The sequence below is a fragment of the Microtus oregoni genome, unplaced genomic scaffold (genome assembly GCF_018167655.1).
Source record: "Microtus oregoni isolate MIOR12 unplaced genomic scaffold, Mior012 000006F_ref0000085, whole genome shotgun sequence".
NCBI lineage: Eukaryota > Metazoa > Chordata > Mammalia > Rodentia > Cricetidae > Microtus > Microtus oregoni.
In genome coordinates, this window is record NW_024543065.1 from 2,394,681 (window position 1) to 2,417,571 (window position 22,891).

A 22,891-nucleotide genomic window follows, 5' to 3' on the forward strand; every position below is an offset into this window, starting at 1 on the left:
CTGTTGAGAGTTTCAAGGTCCTAGGAAGGTTTGTAAATTGACGAAAGTTGGTTACTTGAACAATTGTTTTTGTAGAACTTTGGGGCATCGAATTTCCGGGCCAACCATGTCAGGATGAGAACCCTGGTTGAGGCTGTGAAAATTAGTTTTTAATATTATTGATTATTTTGGGGGCAGTATATTACTGTTCTGTGTTTTCCATATAGGTAGGCAAAACTTCAAATTTGATTTTGCTATGGACAGTTGAGACTCCTTAGGGGTTCTTTTAGGGACCTTGGAGGACCCCTTAGCTCCTTAGGGGTTCTAAGAGCAGCTGTGCTGTATACTGGGACTGGTTAAGGTCTTGTTGATCCCTGGAAGCCCTGTGGGTATTTTATGACTCTTTTCTTTGTAGAACATGTCTCCATTAATGTCCAGTCTCTAGAGGTCTCTGTGACCCCTCTCTGATATTACTAGAGCTGTAAGGCCTTTATAGAGGTGACTTTTGTCCCCTAGTCCCCTAAGACACAGCTGATAACAGGACAAGAGCCAAAGTATTGCCATCATATTAGCTTTTTTAGCCTACTGGTTTAGCCCTTAAGCATGGCTAGTCACTAGAAAGGTCAGCTATACCCATCGTGGAGAATGGATAGTGGGTTAATAGGTATGTGACAGATTTTAAAATAAGACTCAGTTTTTAAAGATGTCAAAAGGTTGAGGCACTCTGTGGAAACTGTAAGGTATTATTATGATAAAACATAAAATCTCTTCTCATTCAAAGTAAATTTTTAACCAGAAAAGTGTTTCATGCCTATAACTTTTTGTATCTTTTTCTCATACTTGCGAATTCCTTTTTGTCTTACTTTCTTGTACAAAATCCTTGTGTAATTTGGATAATTCTTAAAACCCTATGACCCTGGACATAGATACTCCTGGTCACTTTTGTTTTTCCCAAAACGTGTTTATTAACACTTAAGCTGTTAGTTATTTGGTCATGTTTTGCTAATATTTCATTTAAATTATTTGGTATCATTGTTCACATAGGCCAAGTAAATCTCTGTTTTAAAAATTTCAAATAAATAATTTGTTAGATGTGTTTAAGTCATATGAATTAAAAGGACTTAAGACTAAGGTTGTGTGTATACCTGTTTGTTTATATGGCATTTGGGGGACCTTTTTTATATGAATATTTCACATAAAAATATCTGTAGGTGGCAGACAGACACATAAGCAGAAATACCAACTCATAGATTCAAGCTAACAACTGGGACCAACAGTAACAAAATGATACAAAGGATTAAATGAGATTACCTCTTAGGAAGGCTCTAGCTAGAAACTCAGAGAACCTATAACACACTTGCTTTAATTTGAAGTATACTCTTAGTAGAAGCAAGGCAGAGAATTTGTATCTCAACAACATAGTCTTACCTAAACATTGAGAAAGGCCAGCCAGGTTAGATCAGGGCTTCCTATGTAGACTTAAGAGCTAAACTAGTTACCAGGTAATGCTCAGGTAGGCAGAGGTCTAGAATTGAGCCTGTTTATACAGGGACGAAATCCTCGGTGATCTAGATCTTGATTAGACTTGGACTGAGTTTTTGATAATACATCCCAGGATGAGTCAAAGGGAATAAAAGACAGGAGACTCATTGTGGATCCTCCTTGATATGCAGTGTTCACCCTGACAATGTCTGTTGTAGGCAACAGGAGTTCCTTGCTGTCTGGAGTGAAACCCAGTTTCAGCATACAGCCTTCTTTCAGGGAGTACCCAGAGGAAGAAGGAGCCTTCCATTCTGTGGAGGTGACGCCGCATTTACTACAGAGTTCAGGCTGTCTGGTTGGTTGGTCATGTTTTGCGAACCATGAAGGGTACAGATTGAAACTGGCTGTGAAGGAAAGGGGACTCACTGATCTGGAGAAAGCGCAGGTACTCAATGGTCCCTTGAATCAGGAAGTCTGGAAGGAAAGGACAATAGGAAATATATAGCCAACATCACGTGTTCTACACCCTGCAGCTGTGAAGTGTCAGACCGGGAGCAAGGGCATGGGTGGGAGGAAGTCCTCATGGCCTGTGCTGATTGCGCCCTGGATGAGCTGTGGCCATCACGGTGCCATTTGGAGAGAATGAGGAAGCTCCCCTGAACCTGTGGTTGTTTTGACCATTCCTCTAGGACCTCCAGGCCTATTGAAAAGTAGTTTTGGGCAGGGTCTGTCAAGGAAGTGAGAGAAAAACGTGGCACTTTAGTTACTATTCTGTTGCTATAGTGAAACACCTTATCTAAGGTGATTTGGAAAAGCATGGCCCTGCAGGCTCGGAGATTTGAATGCTTAGGCACCAGGGAGTGAAACTGTTTGAAAGGATTAGAAGAATTAGGAAGTATGGTTTTGTTGGAGTGGGCGTGGCCTTGTTGTGTGTTACTGGGGGAGAGCTTTGAAGTTTTAAAAGCCTACTCCAGGCCCAGTCTGTCTATCTGCTCCCCCCTCCTCCAGTCTGCCTGCAGATCAATATGTCAAGCTCTCAGCTACTGCCCAGCACCTGCCTACAAGCCCAGCACCTGCCTACATGCCTACAAGCTCCCTGCCATGATGATAATGGATTAAACCTCTGAAATTGTAAGCAAGCCCCCACCCCACCCCATTAACTGCTTTCCTTTTAAGGGTTGCCTTGGTCATGGTGTTTCCTCACAGCAATAGAACACTGACTAAGACTGATCAAGACAACTTGTAAAAGGAAGCACTTGGGGGGGGGCTTGCTTGTAGTTTCAGAGGGTTAGTCCATGACTGTCACTGTGGGGAGTGTGACAGCAGGCATGGGACTGGCGCAGTAGCTGAGAGCTGATGTCCTGATCCACAAGCAGCAGGCAGAGAAAGAGATGGGGGTGGCGGGGCTGCTGATTTGGGCTTTTGAAACCTTAAAGCCCACCTCCAGTGACACAACTCTTCCAATAAGGCCACACCTAACCCTTCCTAAATAGTTCCGGTAACGGTGGACCAAGCATTCAAACCTATGAGTCTATGGTGCCCATTCTCATTCATACCACCACAGTTGGTCTTATTTCTGGGCCATTTATGAGAGGTCAGTATTTAACAATGAGAGATGGATTGCTTACTATCGGAAAATCCCACAGCACTGTTTGTCTTTCTTGAGTTGCCGAGTGTGGCACTAGGAGTCATTAGGAGCTCCGCTTTGATGCTTGCTTAAGGCAATGGAAGTCCCTGGGTCAGTCTTCGAGCAGGCAGGATTGCGTTATTAGAGACTGAGGAAGTTTACTTGTCACTTAAGTCCCCCGCCCTCCCAGCTCCTTCTGCAATGACTTTCACCTCTCAGCTCCGACTTAGTTCCGTCGCTGCCTGCCTCCCCTCCATGTTGGGTACATTACATTAGCTCCCTTTATACATTTTTATTGATGTGCCCGAAGGAGATGGAGAGGAAGCTCAGTTTTGTTCCTGCGACACTGTTTTCAGGTTTTCGTGACTTGAAATGAGGCGTTGTTGATTTTGCAATATTTGCATCTGTGATTATATTACTTTCCCTAGTCACAATGGTCTGTACCTCCAGGTTTTTTCTTTTTCTTGATCATGCTTGCCACAAACTGACCATATATTCATTTTAAAGATAATTGTGGACTGGCTAATGCATTTATGTTTAAAAAATAATCTTGTGTGTGACTGCGGTAGTCTATGGACCTTTTTACCAGTTTTCTAACTGGTGTAATTACCTTGTAATGCTGAAACCAAGCAGAGCCTCAGGTACTGCTTCTCACCTTTGCAGCCCTTCCTTGCTTTGCAATACTTGTTTGACTTTTTTCTTGTTTTTTTTTTTTTTTTTTTTTTTTAAGTACAGGTTTCTTGAATTCTTATAACCCACTTCCGGCAGACCTGCATTCAAAACTCAGTGGTAAACAAAGAGGGAAAATCCCTCCCTTCTCTCCCCATTTCCTCCTTTGAGTACTGAGCTATTGAGACACATGTATGCTTACTGGGCATGACACAGGCATCATCTTCTGGTTCTTCTGCTTGCAGATATTGCGGTGGTGGAGATGAGCGACGCCTTCCGGCAGCCATCCTTATTTTACCATCTCGGGGTGAGAGAGAGCTTCAGTATGGCCAACAACATCATCCTCTACTGTGATACTAACTCCGACTCTCTTCAGTCCCTGAAGGTAACACCCTTGCTCCCTCAGCCTTTGTCCTCCACACCAGCAGTGAGGGCGGCATTTCTGTCACCCAAAACGTTCTAAGCAGCTTACATTTGGGAGTTGTTATTTTTGTTGGTGCGGTAATTGGGCAGGGATTACTGGTAACCTTGTGAGGTCTAGCTCACTGAATATAAAACTGTGGTCATACACTAGTAGAAAAGCTTGGTTGACTTCTGAGTTCTAGGTCGCGTTTCAGCAAGGAAGATTGGTGGCTGGTGCCTGTAATCTCAGCTCTTGTGGTATCCAAGCAGGAGGATCTTGAGTTCTAGGTCAGCCTGGGCGACATAGAAAGAGGTCCTGCCTCAAAATGTCAGGAACAAAACACGCATCTACAATAACGAAACTCATAAAACAGGAAGTCATCAGTCCATACTGTTGATAAAGATCATATGAGATATGCCAAGCTTTGCCAGACGGCTGGGGACTTCTCTCTGCTCACCAGGCTTCAACTAAAAGTCTGCTTGCTATTTGATAGTGCTTTCAATAAGACCCTCTCACTGCATAGCCACTTTCAGCTAAGATGGAAGAAGACAACAGAAACGATGTTTCTGCAAAATTCAACCTGCTGTAGTATCATTTTCTCCATTAATAAGCAACTGCCAATATACAGGCATTTACTCATCCAACGTAGTCGGCCGAAAGGCTCTATCTATGAGGTGTGTAGCACACAGCTTTAATCCCAGGACTCAGGAAGCACAGGCTGGTGGCTCTGTGTGCGTGCAAGGCCAGACTGCTCTATATAGTGAGTGCCAGGGCAGCCAGGGCTACATAGTGAGAACCTGTCTCAAAAACAATAGAAAAAAAAAAAAACCTAAAAGGGTACTTGCCAAGCAAATGATTTTACCCTGTGCAATTACTTGAAAAGCAGGCTGTAAAAACCCGGGCTGCTGGCTCCGAGATCACTCAGTTCCTTTGTGAAACTGGCAGCGAGCTTCATGAGGCCTTTTCTCATTTCCATTTTCCAGTTTACAAATCAGAGTCAACTTGGGAGACAAAGTCTTAGGATCCAGAATCTCATGGCTTAGCCATTGTATCTAGACTTCCATCTGAAAATCAATGCAGAAAATCTTGGTACCAACTCACCTTTACCACACACTAAGGCCTAGTTCCTCTGAATGGCCTACAGAGTCTCATTAGATAAACACATCTAACTGCCTGCCAGACGCTCGTTGTTCTGGACTAGGGAGGCATAACCCGGTGCAGTCCTAAGACAGTCTCGCCTACTTGGCCTAATCTGTTTTTTTATCTATCAAGAAGGACCCTTTGAGAGACCTCAGTCGCTCTTTGTACCTGTGTCTTTCTACTTTTGCTATATTAATATTAGCAGTTGCTAGCAGTGGGATTGTTTTGTTTTGGGTTTTTTTGGACTTCATTTGTCTTGGGATCAAGCTCTTTTTTGGGGGGGTTTTACATTGAGGTCTTCGGTCTGTTGGAGTTGATTTTTGCATAGTGTGATCGATATGAGTCCAATATGAGCCCAGTTTCATTCTTCCACCCGTGGACATCATCTAGGATTTTGTGGTTGTTTTGTTTTGTGTTTGTTTAGCACCATTTGTTGAAGCTGTTGTCTTTTCTCTAGGTGTTTTTGAGAAATGCCAGATGGCTGTAATTATGTGTATGAAGGCCAGAGGACACCCTCAGGGAACTTTCACTTTAAAAAAAGAAAATAAAAGTGTCTCTCATTGGCCTACAGCTAGGCTTGCTGTCCATCAAGCCCCAAGAATGAGCCTGTCTCCATTTTTTTCCTAAGGGCTGAGATTACCATCACATACCATCACACTTTTGTTTTTTTTTAATGTGGGCTCTGGGACTTGAACTCTGGTCATCCCAGTTCACATTTCTTATTTAGTCTGTTTCTAGCGAGGTAACCCGAAAGAGTCCTGTTTCAAAGAATGGAAATAATAGAGAGCAATTTCTATAGCTTCTGAGTTTCCAAGTCCTAAAATGTCCTGTGCTGCTGAGAAAGCTGGAGCTTGCAAGGGCCCGGCTGCAGCTTAGCTTTATTCCTTTAGGTTGTAGTTAGCAGTAAGTGTAACTTGGCCACTCTTACTTTCTCCTATCTGCAAGGAGAGCTGCAGTGAACAAAAGCAGCTGTTTAACTGGTCAGTGGTGGCTTAAACCTTCCATCCCAGCACTCGGGAGGCAGAGGCAGTCAGATCTCTGTGAGTTCAAAGCCAGCCTAGTCTACAGAGCGAGTTCCAGGACGGCCAGGGTGGTTACAGCCAACTAACCAACCAAACAAAACAACTATTTAGAATTACGTTACCATAGAAGAAGCAAATAAAACAAATGAAGGCTTTCCCTCTATTCACAGGTTAGACGGAATCAGAGAATTCCCTCTCGCTCTAGCCTCATTTATATATGTGCCTTGGACACGAGGAAAATACAGCTGTGGTGTAGGAGGTCCTTCTGTCTATGGGTTGCTTCCACTAGTTAATAAAGGAACTGCTTCAGGACTATAGTAGAGCTGTAGGGGAACAGAGCTAGGGGGAGAAAACTAAATGGAATGCTGGGAGAAAGAAGGCAGAGAGAGAGATGCCATGGACCCACAGCCAGAGTAAGACATACCGAATCTTTACCGGTAAGCCACTGCCATGTGGCGATATACAGACTAATAGAAATGGGTTAATTAATATAAGAGTTAGTCAAGAAGAAGCTAGAGCTAATGGGCCAAGCAGTGATTTAATGAATACCGTTTCTGTGTGGTTATTTTGGGGCTAAGTTAGCCAGACGGCCTTGATGAACAAGAAGCCCTCTCCTTTGCAAGACAGCTGAGCTGCTTTATTTTTGTTTGCTGCTCTGTGTTGGAGGCAGCAATCATATTCTCTCTCAGCCTCTCTCTCTCTCTCTCTCTCTCTCTCCTTCTCTCTCTCTCTCTCTCCTTCTCTCTCTCTCTCTCTCTCTCTCCTTCCTTCCTTTTTAAACTTTCATTTTATTTATTCTTTATATTTTCACATCATGCATCTCGATTCCATTCACCTCCCTGTCCATTCATATCCACCCTCTGCCCTTGCAACCCCCCCCAATAAAATGAAATAAAAATTAAGAGAAGAAAAAAGAAAGAAAAATCTCATCATGAAACCTGTGAGTCACACAGTAAACCTTTTGTCCAATATCTTTACTTGCAAGTGTTCATTGCAAAGAGTCATTGGTCTGGTTTGAGGCCTCTGGTTTTTGCCATACCACCAATACTAGGCTCTCACTGGTACTCCTCTTGGATATCCTGTTGTTGTCCTGTGTCGTGGAGATCCTGCAGCTTTGGATTTGCAGGACCCCTACTTGTACTCCAGGAGATCATAGATGGGGAGGATATTGGGTTGCGCCAACTCATAACCCAGGTTCTGGGGTCTGGGTATTTCAAGTTTGGTCAGCCTGCTAGCTCCCCCCTCGCCCTCACCACCAGGGTGAGCTCTCCAGCCTTACCACGGTTAATTCAGCCTAAGCAGTGATCAGCAAGGGGAGGGATTGATCCTCTGGCTTTCATGGCCTCAGGGTTGACTCACCCCCACACCTACACCATCAGGGCCAGCTCTGCTGTATTGCCCAGGAAAGATGTAGGGGCTGCTCTCCCGAATGCTGCTGCTGGTGAGGGGCATGGACAGCTCTCCTGTTCTTATGACCTTAGGACCAGCTCTCCCAACACTACCACAGGAGGCAAGGAGCTGTAGGTGTGTGTGTGTGTGTATCTGTCTATCTGTCTGTCCCCTGCCCACACTATCATATGATAGATGAGGGGCGGGGCCAGATCTTCCAAGCTGGTAACAGGGTCAGCTCTACTGTGCTGCCCACTTGCCCCAGCGCTGCAGCTGGTAAGGGAGAGAGTCAGCTCCTTCTGCTGCAGGTGGCCCAGGCAAAGAGGAGAGGGCGTCTTTCCCGTGCCCTCACCTCCACGTGGCAGACAAGGGGAATGTGGCCGATTATTCTAATCTCATACCCTCAGGGCCGGCTTACCCACTCCCCTACCAGCAAGGTCATCTCTATCTTTTTGTGATGCAGCAATTCCTATTTGCCATTGAGTTCTCAAAAAGAAGTCATAGAAAAAAATCTTAACAATGTAGGCTCCTTGAAAAAACTAATTAAAAGAAACTAAAAGTTCTTTAAAATTTATCTATGGCTGAATTGCTTGAAAGAATATTTGGAATCTAATCTTGTCATGCATTTGTGGTAGCATATATAGTTATTTATGTTTTTATTGAAAATAATTTTTTCATAAAATATATCCTGATCATAGTTTCCCCTTCTCCAACTCATTCTAGCTCCTCCCAACTCTTCCCCACCTCCCCACCCACCCAACTCCATGTCCACTATTTCTCTCTTTCTTTAAAAAAATCAGGTAAGCAAAACAAACTAACTAGAAACACACATGCGCGGAGAACAAGCACACAAAAAACAAACCCATAGAAGCGCAGAATCAGAAACCATAATGTACAAGCAAAAGTCCAGTGAGCCCAGAAAAAGCCGTAGGAGACAAAAAGTCTACTAAATACCATTGAGTTCATTTTGTGCTATCTAGTGATGGGCATGGGGCCTGCCTTTAATTGTGATTAGTATTTCCATAGGAAATTAACTATTTTTTTTTTAAATCTTTTCACTTTGAGAAAAGGAAAGTTGACTCTTACTTTGGGATTGTTACGTTTTCACAATTTTCCTTAAGTATCGCAAGAACTTCAAGTACCTGCTTGAACTTACAGACAAGATTCTTAGCTGAGATTTATGTTTCCGTGAAAACAGGGACTGCTAATAACCGTTAGCTTCTGATTATTTCATGCATTTGAAATGATCAGGGATAACAGCGCAGTGAGTGGCAGCGGATAACGCCAGAGTGGTAGCAGGTATCTGGACTCCACTGGCCAACTAGCTGTGGTCCAGATGCTTGCTCTCAAAGAGAAGATCCTCCCCATCCCCCTACAGCTTGATAACCGCATCTTCCAGTAGACACAGGCAACAGATTACAAGGAGAGGCATACACAGCTGCTGCCATGGAAACACTCGGGATCACCGAGTGTAAAATCAAAGAAGGACAAGAGTTGAAACTAAATACTTTCTTCATGGGAGAGAGGGAAGGGGGGATATATTTGGTCTCAGAGGAGGAGTGAATGGGATTTTGCCCCTTCAGAGAGAGAGAGAATGTGATATGCTTGAGTGTGTATGTATATCTTCGCATTATGCACATGTGTATAATGTTTATATACATACACACATGTATGTATGTATACACATGGGTGCAATATGCACCTGGAAGCCTAAAGTTGATGGATACCTTGTTCACTGAGGTAAGATGCCTTAGTGAAACATGGAGTTTACCAGTGCTGTTGGTCTTGTTAGCTAGAGACAGAAATTACTGGTGGGCTGCTGATGTGGGATTCTCTTCTGTATACTGTGAATGCATTTTCTTACCATTGGTTAATAAAGAAGCTCTTTGGGCCTGTGGCGGAGCAGAATAGAGCACTCTCCGCCTACAGCTGCTTTGCCCACCTGACATTTATGTAGGTTTCTAGGGGTCTGTCCGTAGGCCCTCATACTTGCAAGGCATGCCCTTTAACCTCTGAGGCATCTCCCCAGCCATGAGTGGAGTATTTGTGTTTTTGCAATGAATTCAGCTCCGGGCCTGATGCTATGCAGTTACTCTACCATGGAGCTATGTCCCAGGGCATGGAATAAAACAGTTTGTTTGTTTTTTTTTTTTTAATGGGAGATAAATAGGCCAAAGAACAGACACTAACCTGGGTCATAGTTCACTTGGATTTTGACAGTGGTATGCAGTGCCAATTCTGCTCTTTCTGCCTGCTCATTCATCTGCTACAGGACCTGACCTTTAAATATATAAGGATAGGAGACAGGAGAGAGAGAGAGAGAGAGAGAGAGAGAGAGAGAGAGAGAGCGCTATGCAGGAGAAGGTCAGAGAGGTCTTGGTTCTGAGATGCCTTTTACATCAGAGTGCTCAGCATGGCAGGGTCACTCTGGAATACTGTTTCTCTGAGCCCTAACAACCATTTCTTTCATCGCCAAAAATTCTTTTAAGACAGAACTTCTCCTATGCTTGGTACTTTTCTTCTCCTTCCCTTCATCTGGGGACATCCCCCTCCCTCATGTGATCTACTTGCACAACAGATTAGAATGAAAAAAAAAATAAATGCTGCTGTGTGCATCAGATGGTTGAGAGTTCAGAGCTCTTCTAGATTCCTGGGGCATCATGGGTCAGAGACTTGCCTCTGCAGCCCTGTATCAAAATTAAAACTGAAATCCAGAAAACCATTTGTAATCCCGACGACAGGGCTGGGATAAGTGGGACAGGAACTTATGCCTGGCAGCAAGGTGAATTGGTACAATTTTTAAGAGGGCAACTTGACAATGCCTAATAGTGTTAAGAATACAGAGATGGAACATGTATTATAGAAAACATGGCTTACGCGGGTAAAGAAATACCACCAAGAACATTTAGGTAGGATGGTCTGTAATTCTTCTCAGAAGAAAGAGAAAATATCTCATAGGAGAATGACTATCTTTTGGTAGTCATTTAGTAGAATATTATAAAGCACTTAAGGTGAATTAACTGGTATGTTCCACAATAACATGTATATTTCATGGTCATATGGGGAATCATATTCTACGTTTGTGACATCATGCCCACTATACAAAAATACTGATGTGCAGGACAATGCAGTAATACACTTTTACATTATGAATGGATAGAAGTGTGCTTGGAATCACAACCTTCAGAATAGTTACCTCTTTGGGGTGGTGGAGATGATTGAATTGAGGGGTGAGGAGCCATCAACTATATCACTAATGAAATCTAAGTTTAAGTGAGACTGTGAGGTAGACTTTTTATACACTTGGGACACTTGCCAATGAAGTGTTTTGAAGGAAACGATTGTTTATGCCTTGTTGTTCTCTATGCGCACATGATAACTACATACATTTGCATACGATTTGACTATTGGAACTCCCAAATATTTTTAGTTTCTTTCTCCTTGTGTTCTGGCTGTGATGGGAAGTTTCCGCAGCATCTTTTTCTTTTTCTGAATTGAGCATCTGCTCTTCCCTCGTTTGCTCCACTGCAGAGAAAGTGCCTCTCCAGAGTTGGATGTGCACGTGACCGACGGCCATGCGGCTTGTGCCAAATGTGACAGCTATGTTGATTATTATTCCTTAGTCAAGAAATTTGGTTGTATTTTTCTCGTAAGCTATTGACTGGAAAGTGCTTTAGAGGTGGGAATTTCCCTAACAGACCGTTGTCTGTGGCAGTCTGTCTGTGTATTTACCCCCACACTCTTTTTGTTGGCTGAGGCGCATACACATTGGCCCACATCACCTCCCCTTGCCTGGGTACATTCATTATTTCCTCGCTGGCAACTGATCAGCATCTCTCCAGGAAGTGACACTAGAAATCTCATGTGCACAAAGCCAAATCTGTAAGAACATCCTTAAGTCAGCTCTTAAAAACATGCCGCTTTTAGACAGCAGAGCAGTTCTTTAAAACATTAAAGGTAGATCTGCAGTGTGATCCTGCCGTCCTACTGTGGCTACGTACACAAAAGGACTCAAAGCAAGAAACGGCAGAAATATTTGTGTGCCCGTGTTTCTGGGAAACGTTGGTGGTGGCAGAACAGTGGGGGTGACAGCAGATGTCTGTTGACGGAGAAGTGGATGAACAAAGTGTATATACAAATGATGAGCTATTAGTCAGCAATAAAGGAGATCCTGCTGCAATGGGGTTGGCTTTTGATCGGTTGCCATGGCTGCTTCTTCAAACAGTTCTCTCCAACTTGACCTGTGACCTTTTTTCTGCAGGTACAGAAGGAGCTAATTTCCTCTAAAACTTGAATATGATGTTAGACATTAAATCTGGCTTTCTGATAACACATTCATGGGTCACTGAAGTAAACAGATGTTGTTGTGAAAGAGTTATGATATCCATACTCTACGTTTTGATATTTATGCTAGTTTGTAGTTCATTAGAACATCAGGATAATTTTTATTGCAAATACTTTTAAGTGTAAACTGAATTCTTTTCTGTATCGTGTAAAAACCACTGAGATTACAAAATGCTTTGAAACTTACAAAAATGCACTTCTTTGCAGTACTGTTTCCTTCTCTTAAAGCTTTATCTTGCTGGAATTTATACTTGAAACTAAATTTTAATTTTTCCAAAGGCATAGAATGCTTATCTTACTAATGGATTTCCCCCAGCACTTTAAATCTACCAGCATAGCTGGTGTTGCAAAGTACTCATCCATTAAAACTTCTTTAAAAGCCACTTAAAAATTATGATCCTATGAAATCCTCTGGCAATTAGTGAATTGGAAGCATCGCCCCCCTCCCTTTAAACAGCACTGCCATGGACCCTTGTGACAAACTCCTGCATGGTTCACCAGCTGTCATCTAGAATCAGCAGGTTTTAAACTGGCGTTCTGACCTCATCTACTTTTCACCCCATATACTTTCTACATCACAGGAAATCCTTCACCCCATACATGTACTGTATCACAAGGATGATGTTCTTCATCCCATACACTTACTGTATCACAGGATAAATTCCTACGTCCTATACACTTATTGTATCACAAGGATGATGTTCTTCACCCCATACACATACTGTATCACAAGGATGATGTTCTTCATCCCATACACTTACTGTATCACAAGGATGGAGTCCTACATCCTATACACTTACTGTATCACAGAAGCGCTTCATCCCATACACTTACTGTATCACAGAAGCGCTTCATCCCATACACTTACTGTATCACAGAAGCGCTTCATCCCATACACTTACTGTATCACAGGATGGAGTTTTACATCCTATACACTTACTGTATCACAGGAAGCCTTCTATCCCACATACGGTATCACAGAAGCTCTCCATCCCATATAATTATCCCATATACTTATTGGCAGCCCTGATGTGGGATTCCCCTCTGTATGCTGTGCATATGTTTTATTACCATTGGTTAATAAGAAGCTACTTCGGCCTATGGCAGGGCAGAATAGAACAAGGCAGGAAATCCAAGCAGAAATAGAGGAGGAAAGAAGGCGGAGTCAGAAAGATACCATGTAGCTGCTGAAGGAGAAAGACACCAACCTTACTAGTAAGCCACAGCCTTGTGGTGATATGTAGATGAATTGAAATGAGTTAATTTAAGATGTAAGAGCTAGTGAGAAATATGCCTGAGCCATCATTCTACAATGGTCCTTTCTGTGGAATCTGATCATCATGGCAGATAAACCCATCATCCTATTTGGGTCCTCCATCTTTGAGATTACCAGTGTTTTCCTATGTCTTGTGACTTTTTTGTACAGAAAATCATTACACCTATAACTTTTTTAACAATACAGTTTTTAAAACAATATCAGTGTGCGCTAGAATAATTTGATTCAGTGTGGTGTTGCTGAAAAAGGTAGCTGGTGCCAAAAGAAAGTTAATGACAGCAATAACAACACAGTACAAAGTGAAGTTTGTGTTGGGAAGTTGTCAGTGGTGCGTGAGTAAAACCTCACTCATAACCCAACTGAAAGAATGTACGTAACTCCCACCAAGAGATACTTTTTAAATGTGAAAAAAATGATAGGGAATAAAAGAAGAGGAGGAGGGAGAGGAAAAGGAGGGTGAGGAAGAGGAGGAAGAAGAGAAGAAAAAGGAAGAGGGGGAGGAAGAAGAGGAGGAGAAGGAAAAAGAAGAGGAGGAAGAGAATGAAATAACAGCACAGAATATCCTCTATGATTACTTTCCAGTCTTGCTATAATGGAACCTGATTATTGACACAGATTGTTGGAAATGAAAGCTAAAGACTCCTCATATTGTTTTACCCATAACCATAAACAACACGGGTGCACAACATCCCTAGATCTGATTGACAGGAGTCAAGTTGTTTGCTTTGATGTGATGAGTACCTCATGTTACAAATGGCTTTTAAGTGCTTCGGGTAGCGCCACCCATTTCCATCATTTCGTTTTAACCTATGATCCAGTGAGAGTGGCAAGTTAAGTACTCGCTTCCTGGATTAGACAGCAAAGTGTTTCTTATGGTTAAGAAATTAGCCCAGAGCGACAAAATTTCGGACACACGCAGCTAGTGAGTGTCAGGGCGATGAGTCCTCCCTCCGTTGACTCATCGTATAGGTCATAATTGATGACAGTGCTCGCATGGTGTGAAGTGAAAGCAGAGGACACGTAAGAACAGTTCTGCAGGGACACGGCATCCTGGCTCCAGCCAGCAGAGGCTGTGGTCATGTTCCACAGAGGCGTTGGCTCATCAGGCCTCCCTAGCACCTCCCTCCACACTCTTCCATTTCTGTGCCTGGTGTACAATGGAGCAGTAGCTCCTGTTCCAGGGAAGTGAGGATATACCACCGTGTATTCAATAGATTTCCAAGTGATGGACATTTAAGGTGCTCCTGCCTCTGCAGTTGCACTGTACACTGTTCCAAAATCGCTCAGCATAAAGACTTTTGGAGGGCGGGCTAGGGGTGTAGCTCAGTTGGTAGTGTGATTGCCTAGTGTGCAAGAAGCCCTAGCACTGGCAAACCCTGGGTGTGGTAGCACACTCCAGAAGAAGAGGCAGGAAGGTTGGCAGTTCAAGGCCATTTTTGCCAACGTGGTGAATTTGAGACCAGTCTGGGTTACATTGGGATTCTGTCTAAAAAACAGAGAAACAAGCTGCACTTGACCACTAAGTGGTTACAGAACGTACTTCTTTGCTCTGCTGCTCTTACCTAAGATAGCACTCTCTTCTTATTTCTGGGTCAAAATGAACCTTTTGCTTTACCTCAATGATTATATTAAAGGTTTTTCTCAAATGTTTCTTTAATTCTTTCTTCTTATAGTCCCAAATGAAGTGTCTTCTTGGCTCCCAAGGGTAACATTTATTGATTCTTCCATGAGCCCCTGCTTTCCATCTGTTCCAGCCAGGACACCCACCCACTCACTTATTGCCTCCGTGGTTTGCTCTGTTCTTCACAGCTTAGCTTCTGACCCACCTTCTTAGCTGACCTCCAGTTCTATAAGAATATCTTCTCAGGGCTGGAGAGATGGCTTAGTGGTTAAGTGCACTGGCTGCTCTTCCCGAGGACCTTGATTCAATTCCCAGCATCCACATGGCAATTCACAACTGTCTGTATCTCCAGTTCCAGGGGATCTGGCAATCATCACACAGGCATATATGCAGGCAAACACCAAACATAAAAATAAACCATTAAAAAAAAAGGATCTCTTTTTTGGAGAAACCATAGCCTATGCCATTTGTATCTTTCTTCTGCCTTTAGCATGTGTGTTTCTCTTTATGATTGTTACCTCTCTTATTGCTGTGATAAAATAACTAACAAGAAACAAATTGTGAGGGAAGGGATTTATTTTAGCTTCTGATTCGAGAGACAATCCATTATTACTGGAGTTCATGGCAGGAGTGTGAGGCTGGGACTCCTCACAGCAGTGAGTACAGAGATGGATGAAAAATAGACACATAGGTAGGTAGGTAGATAATAGATAGATAGGTAGATAGATAGATAGATAGATAGATAGATAGATAGATAGATAGATGCATACCAGACAGAGGTAGAGTGGAATATAATCCCTGGGACTCATTTTCCAGTGGCTAGCTTCTTCCATCTAGTCCCTACTTCCTCAAGCATCAGTTCTCAACACTTACCCCTCTTGTGGGGAGGAGCTGTCAAATGACCCTTTCACAGGGGTTACATACCAGATATCAGTCATTTGCATTACAATTCAGAACAGCAGCAAAATTACTGCTACAGAGAATAGCAACAAAAATAATTGTATGGTTGGGGTCATCACAACATAAGGATTTGTATTAAAGGGTCACAACATTAGGAAGGTTGAGAACCCCTGTCCTGCAGGTTTCACAGCCTCCTAAAATAGTACCACTCCCAAGGACCAAGTGTCCACATGAGCTGGTGGGGGCGTTTCACACTCATTTAAAATGTAAACAAGTCTATTTGTTTGTTAACTCGATAGCCCAGGATGGCTGGGAACTTGCTATGTATCCCAGTCTGGTCTAAAATGTGCAACCAGCCTCCTTAACCAACCCCCTGTGAGTCTGGCTTGCAAGTGCTTTGCACCAACAAGATGATGAGGTATTGAAGGACACGTGTGTGCACACACACACTCACAGACACACTCACACAGACACACACGCTGCTCAACACTGTCGAATACAGTTTCCTGATCTATCATTTTTTTTCTCTTCTGCTGTTCTGAAATATGCAAAAAAAAAAAAAAACCCTCTTAAATACTGCTCAATCCTGAAGCTCTTTGTGGCTACCCGTGGCCCCGTGTCGATTTAGCATCCGGATGCTGGCCACTTGGCTAGGCTCTGTCTCTGCTCTCACCTTGCTGGATCTGGCTGCTCTCCTGAGCCAGATGGACTCTCCAGAAAGACTCCACAAATGCCTTACATTTCCTGTTTCCATGACAACACTCATACCCTCTTTCCTAACATGCAGTCCTATTTTCTGTTTTCTAAATCATGTCTCTCTCGCCACCAGTGAAGCTAGTGTACCACAGTCTTGCCCAGATTCTCTCCCCAGTGCCTCTAGTTATTGTGATGCCTAGAGACAATAGAAATGGACGTGGCTGCCTTTTAATGCGAGCTCTGGTGGGGAAGCTGCGCATCTAAATTATCTCCAGGAGCTCACTCCTTGCAACCTAGAAGACGGGGATATTGTCTGTGTGGTGTAGATACCCATTACGTGTCTCATTGAAAAGCATCTAAATTACACTTACTTTTGTTGTTGTCCTTATTATCAATGTGTGAGGCTACTCTTGGCCTAAATACCCTTTATTATTTCCAGCGACCCGACATGATGTGCTCGGTCCGTTCCCTCATGTGAGAGAGACAGTACTTAGGGAAATCAAACATTTTAATACTTCTCTCAAGGAGCTCCTTCCTAATTAGGTTATTCTCTGCATACACTTTCTCCAGAAGTAAGTTTTAGGTTATCCTATTTGTGAATTTGTACATGCTATTTGTAACATGTTATTGTTATTAAAGTGACGATGACACTTTTGTGTTCTCTTATCTCCCTTAGAGAGATAAGAGATTGTCAATTTCTCATATGCAGAAGCTTAAATATATAATTTCTGACTGCAAATATCAATGCCTTTCCAATGTTTTTCTGACATTTCTCATCAATAATATAAATGGTAGTACAAATTTACCTGCATACAATAGTTCAGTAAGAGCCACTGGTTTTTTGCTATACATTTGCTAAGGTATTTTTTTCTTCTCTTATTTTTCAGGAAATCATTTGCCAGAAGAATACTGTGAGTATTTTGCCTAATTTTCTAAAAATGTGTAAATCTTTTCTTTCCTGTGAATTTATCTGTTATTTTTTAAAATCCTCACAGCTGATCAATTTTATTTCTTATAGTTCTTTCTAGAACTTCTCATATATTAGTACAAGCACAATTGTGTTCTCTAGCCCATCATAGTGAAATATTTTAACAATGGGAAACTGCACTAATACCTGCTCCTTGTATATAAATTATGTTTCAGGAAAGACTTTCACAGTACATTCAGTGTATTGCAATTTCAGTTGGTAGTAACAGGCATATAACAAAACAACAATATATATGTGTGTATAGAATTCATATATCAATACACATGGATATATACATATAGGCATATGTATGTATGTAATATATGATCTATCAATATATATAACACATAGCGGTGTAAATGAAGGCAGACAGAAATTATAATAATATATTCAGCTTTAATTGGCTAAAGACTTACAGAACCCGTGGTTCCGGCGGAGAACAGGAAAGCAGAAGGGGCGGGGGAGAGCACACCAGCAATATTTATTAGTAAAAAATATCCTCAGGCGACCCCGCCCTACAAGCAAGGTGATTGACTGGGGCTACCCCTACAATTTTTTTAAAATATTTATTTATTTATCTATTTATTATGTATACAATATTCTGTCTGTATGCCTGAAGGCCAGAAGAGGGTGCCAGACCTCTTTACAGATGGTTGTGGGCCACCATGTGGTTGCTGGGAATTGAACTCAGGACCTTTGGAAGAACAGGCAATGCTCTTAACCTCTGAGCCATCTCTCCAGCCCCTACAGTTTGTTTTTTTCTATGGGTCTGTCACGCATCTTCTATATTGAGACAGTCAGATTCTTAGGTTAGCTATTTTTTTTCCCCTAGTGCTGGGAACTGAACACTGTACGTAGTAGGCAAACGTTCTACCATGGAGCTAATTCTTCAGCCCCTGTCCTTAAGCAGTGGACTCTTCTTTGAGCTCTCACCACAGGTTGCTGCCCCTTCACACAGAATTAAATTAACACGAAAAGACATGGAATATTTAAACTTTAAAATTTAAAAAGACTGCATGAAAAATGTTCTATTCCAAAGCAATGAGAATGAATGGCCTTGTGGGCTGATGGATGTGTGTTTCATCTTAGGGAGTAAGGAAGTGTTTAAGAACTCTAAAACAGATACGCATCTACAATTTAGAATGAAAATAATATATGATTTAACACTGCCCATGATTCCACATGAGATGATGGGATTAGCGTTGCAATTGGTAGTTTTTCTTTGGGTCAGAAAATTGAAAGCATCTGGTTAAGATTTCACCTCGAGGAAGACTCATGGCAGCGTGGATAATGTTGCCACTATAAAACCTTATCCTTCACATCTCACCAGGAAATGAGCATTTACCACTCCATGCTTCAACGCAATGCAACACATTTTACTCGGTAGGTATCAGTTCAGCGTGAACTGTACGCCAGGCCCTGGGCTCACTGCCTACCTAGGAGACTCACACCAGTGGCTGAAAATGAAAACAGTCAGAGGCAGGCGGATCGCTGTGAGTTCGAGGCCAGCCTGGTCTACAGAGTTCCAGTACATCCAGGGCTACACAGAAACCCTAATTTAGAGAGGAAGGGAGGGAGAACACATGCTCAGTCATATTTGTAAGTGTTGTATGTGATGGAAAACGTGGGAATGCCAGAGTTTAGCTGTGTAAGAAGACAAGTAAACAAACATTTTAGGAAATTAGGGCAACATGACATGCTGCAGAGATGGTGGCCATTATTATATCAAGGTCCACCGAAGAGTCAGCATTCCCTGAGCTTGAAGGGCAGGAAGGAGAAGAGGAGTGTATACCTTGTGAGCAAGCTGCCCATTGATTTAGGTTCTGCTGTGATCCAGGGACAAGGGTGCCCTTTAAAGGACTTGACTTGTGCACACCTCCTTCAGCATGTTTGAATGCTGTGATGTTTCCTTCCAGATGTGTGGCTCCCTTTCCACACACACTTAAGTTCTTTCATCTAGTTCTTAAAGATTGAAAAGCAGCATCAACACTGCTAATTTTTAAAACAACAAAGATATAATTTGTTAGAGTGAGACTATGTTTTGGTGGCTTTTTATGCTTTGGGTAAGAGGAATGACAGGTCTTAGATTTTGAGCCTCAGTTTTACACATACACACACACACACACACACACACACACACACACACACACCACGTGGAAAAATGCATCATGTTGCATCCTTGTTCCTCTTTCCTACTTTGGCAGTGACTTGAGTCAGAGGGTTAAGTTGGGTGGCTGTGCTCTGAGATCCTGGTAACATCATAGAAGGACAGTTTAGTCTTTCTGGTTGGTCTCCCCATCACTTGTTTTAAATCAAGGACAACTTGATTTAAAACTCAGATCTCCACCTCTGGAAGTCCTTCTCCTACTCTGACCGACAGACTCATTGCTGCCTCACTGCTCCCATCCATCCAGGTGTTTCAGAGCATAACAGGCTTCATGAATAATCAAATCTGGCCTTACAGGCAGTTGGCACTTCTCATGCCTGCAGTGATCTGTCACGTAGTTCATTAAAGTCCCTGTGAAGGTGCTGTTGAGTGGGAGAGCAAGTCTGCCACCCTGTGAAGGTCACATGAGGAGGTCCCCCCCCCCCCCCGTCCCTGGCAACAGCCACATGCCCTACATTGAAAGCGTTTGGGCTAAAAAAAATCTTAACTATACAAACACTAGGAGCTGGAGCTAAGACTATGTGGTACCTTACCTGTAAAATGGAGCCAGTAACCTCTTTTCCTCGAGTCATCGTCACACAGGCACTGAGGTGGTGGTGACAGTGGGGCTAATGCTTGTCTTATTCCATGCAAGTACTTAGTTAATGTTTGCCAGTTAGGGCAGGATGGAAGAAAACACACACTCTCCATGTACTCTTGAGGCTAGGGCTCCTAGGTCCTCTAGGAGTGACAGAGTTTGTCATATGTCCAGCCTACTGCTCAACACTTTGCATGTGCTTTTCTTCATGGGTTTTCTCTTAGAAGTCCCTGACATTTCATCCAGCTGTATCAAATAATACTGCGGTCCGTGTTTAAATTCCCATCATGCACCCCTCTCCTCTGGTGGAAAATTTTGCCTTCATTCCCAGTCTCTGGATCTAGAAAATCCATACTCTTTAAAAGTGAGCATCCCAGCCCAGCCCACTACAAGCCTCAATCTCTTGGAGGTCTTCCCATAGTTGAGCTGGAGATAGGGTTCTATATGGGGTTTGTTGCTGGAAGTTCCTCAGAGAGCTGTGTGCTCATCAGTATGTCTGGACCTGCAGACTGAAGTCTTACTTTCTTTTTCTTTTAAAGATTTATTTATTATGTATACAGTGTTCAGCCTCCATGACTGCAGAAGAGGGCACCATATCTTATTACAGATGGTTGTCAGCCACCGTGTGGTTGCTGGGAATTGAACTCAGGACCTCCTGTACTGGAGAGGTCAGGAGTGCTTTTAACCTCTGAGCCATCTCTCCAGCCCTGAAGTCTTACTTTCTATTGATGTGACCATTCTTTGCAGGAAGTCACATTTGGGTTAGCTCTGGCTCCTCCTCCTCCTTCCTGTATAAGGTGACTGCTCCCCTGACCCAGCTGATTCTTGATGTAGGCGCGGAGCACATGCTATGCTTTCTCCATTGCCGCTGCTCCGATCTGGTTCTGCTGCCCAGACTTCTGCCTCCTTCCCTTAAGTCTGGTCTCTTTTCAGTCCATCCTGTTGTCTACCCAGAATGCCAGAGTGCACAGTCACTATAACTATCTTCCCTGCCCTGGATTCTCTGTAGATTTCCTCACTGCTCAGAATACATAGTTGAAAATCTTTCGCTTAGCCCTGGCCCTTCCTCAGGCCCTAGCTGCAGTGAGATTTGCTGACCTGGAATTGTACAATCCAGTTAGTTCCCTTTGTCATATTCCTAACAGTGTTTTCCTTGGTATGGATGTCCCCGCACTTGGTATAATCTGGAAACTGCTAGGTCAGCCCACCCAGGTCTCAGGGACTAAGGGGGAAAGGCACAGGCTGAAGTTAGCAAGGGGGAGGTGTAGTGAGCTGCAGGCAGGCCTGTTTTTTATCCTGCCCGGCTCCCGCATGGTTAGCTTTACACCCGAAATAACAACACACAAACTGTATTCATATAAACACTGCCTGGCCCATTATATCTAGCCTCTTCTTGGCTAACTCTCACATCTTGCTTAACCCATTTCTAATAATCTGTGTAAGGTGGTGTCTTACCAGGAAAGATTCAGCATGTCTGACCTGGCGGCTGGCTCCATTGTGTCTGACCTGGAAAGGAGAGACATGGCATCTGTTCTCACTTCCCTTCTTCCCAGCATTCTATTCTGTCTACTCCACCCACCTATGTTCTGACCTATCAGGCCAAACAGTTTCTTTATTAATTAACCAATGAAAGCAACAGATAGACATATGACCTTCCCACATCAGGGAGGATGTGCAGGGGTCAGGCTCCTGGGGACAACAGTATAAGCATCACCTCACAGGCCCTGTGGCGGGCTTCCGGGAGCTGTAGGGACCCACATGATGTAGTGTTAAAAACTGGCTGGGAACCGGGTAGAGAGAGGCTGGCGGGTGAACAGTGCGGAGGGGAGAGTAGGCCAGGGGAGCCAGTGACAACCAATTGCAGACTCAGCCTGGTGTAAGGGGCGTGGACCTCAGTGTTAGCAGAGAAGAGGGGACAGTCAAATCTGAGGTTTACTGTAGAGGAGGGTCTGGCTAGGGCTGTGACAGTCTCAGATTTCAGTGAGTGGGAGACAGTGGACCTGGAGGACAGCAGCTGTATCCTGGCCTTGCTCTCTGCACCGCCTTCCCAGGGAAGCCCATTCACCATAACTCTCAGGATTTTGCCCTCCTGATGTTGTGTCTGACTGAATTCCCATTCCCTGAAGGATGGAAGTTGTGCTTAAATTATTCTTGCTTTAACATGTGTCCTAGTAGCTATGTGCAACAGTGTATACTTTTGTTTTTGGTTTTCCAAGACAAGGTTTCTCTGTAGCTTTGGGAACCTGTCCTGGAACTAGTTATTATAGACCAGGCTGCTGGCCTCAAACTCACAGAGATCCACCTGCCTCTGCCTCCCAAGTGCTGGGATTAAAGGTGTGCACCACCACCACCCAGCAAGTAATACATATTTTCTTTTTTTTGGTTTTTTCGAGACAGTGTTTCTCTGTAGCTTTGGAGCCTGTCCTGGAACTAGCTCTGTAGACCAGGCTGGTCTCGAACTCACAGAGATCCGCCTGCCTCCGCCTCCCGAGTGCTGGGATTAAAGGCGTGCGCCACCATCGCCCGGCAAGTAATACATATTTAAAGGTTGATAAAAGATACTTTATCATGTGTAAGTCCTAATTATACTGAAGTAAGCAATTAAGGAAACTGGAAAAATTCTATTTTCATG

At 43.3% G+C, this 22,891-nt stretch overlaps 1 protein-coding gene across 1 annotated transcript in view; it reads left to right on the forward strand.

Moving 5' to 3' along the window:
- Map3k5 (mitogen-activated protein kinase kinase kinase 5) overlaps positions 1-22,891 on the forward strand; it is a 206,277-nt gene that overhangs the window by 60,423 nt on the left and 122,963 nt on the right. Inside the window, exons 2-3 of the mRNA XM_041653466.1 lie at positions 4,003-4,142; positions 17,436-17,459. Of these exons, the coding sequence (XP_041509400.1) occupies positions 4,003-4,142; positions 17,436-17,459 (164 nt within the window). The remainder of the gene's footprint in view (positions 1-4,002; positions 4,143-17,435; positions 17,460-22,891) is intronic.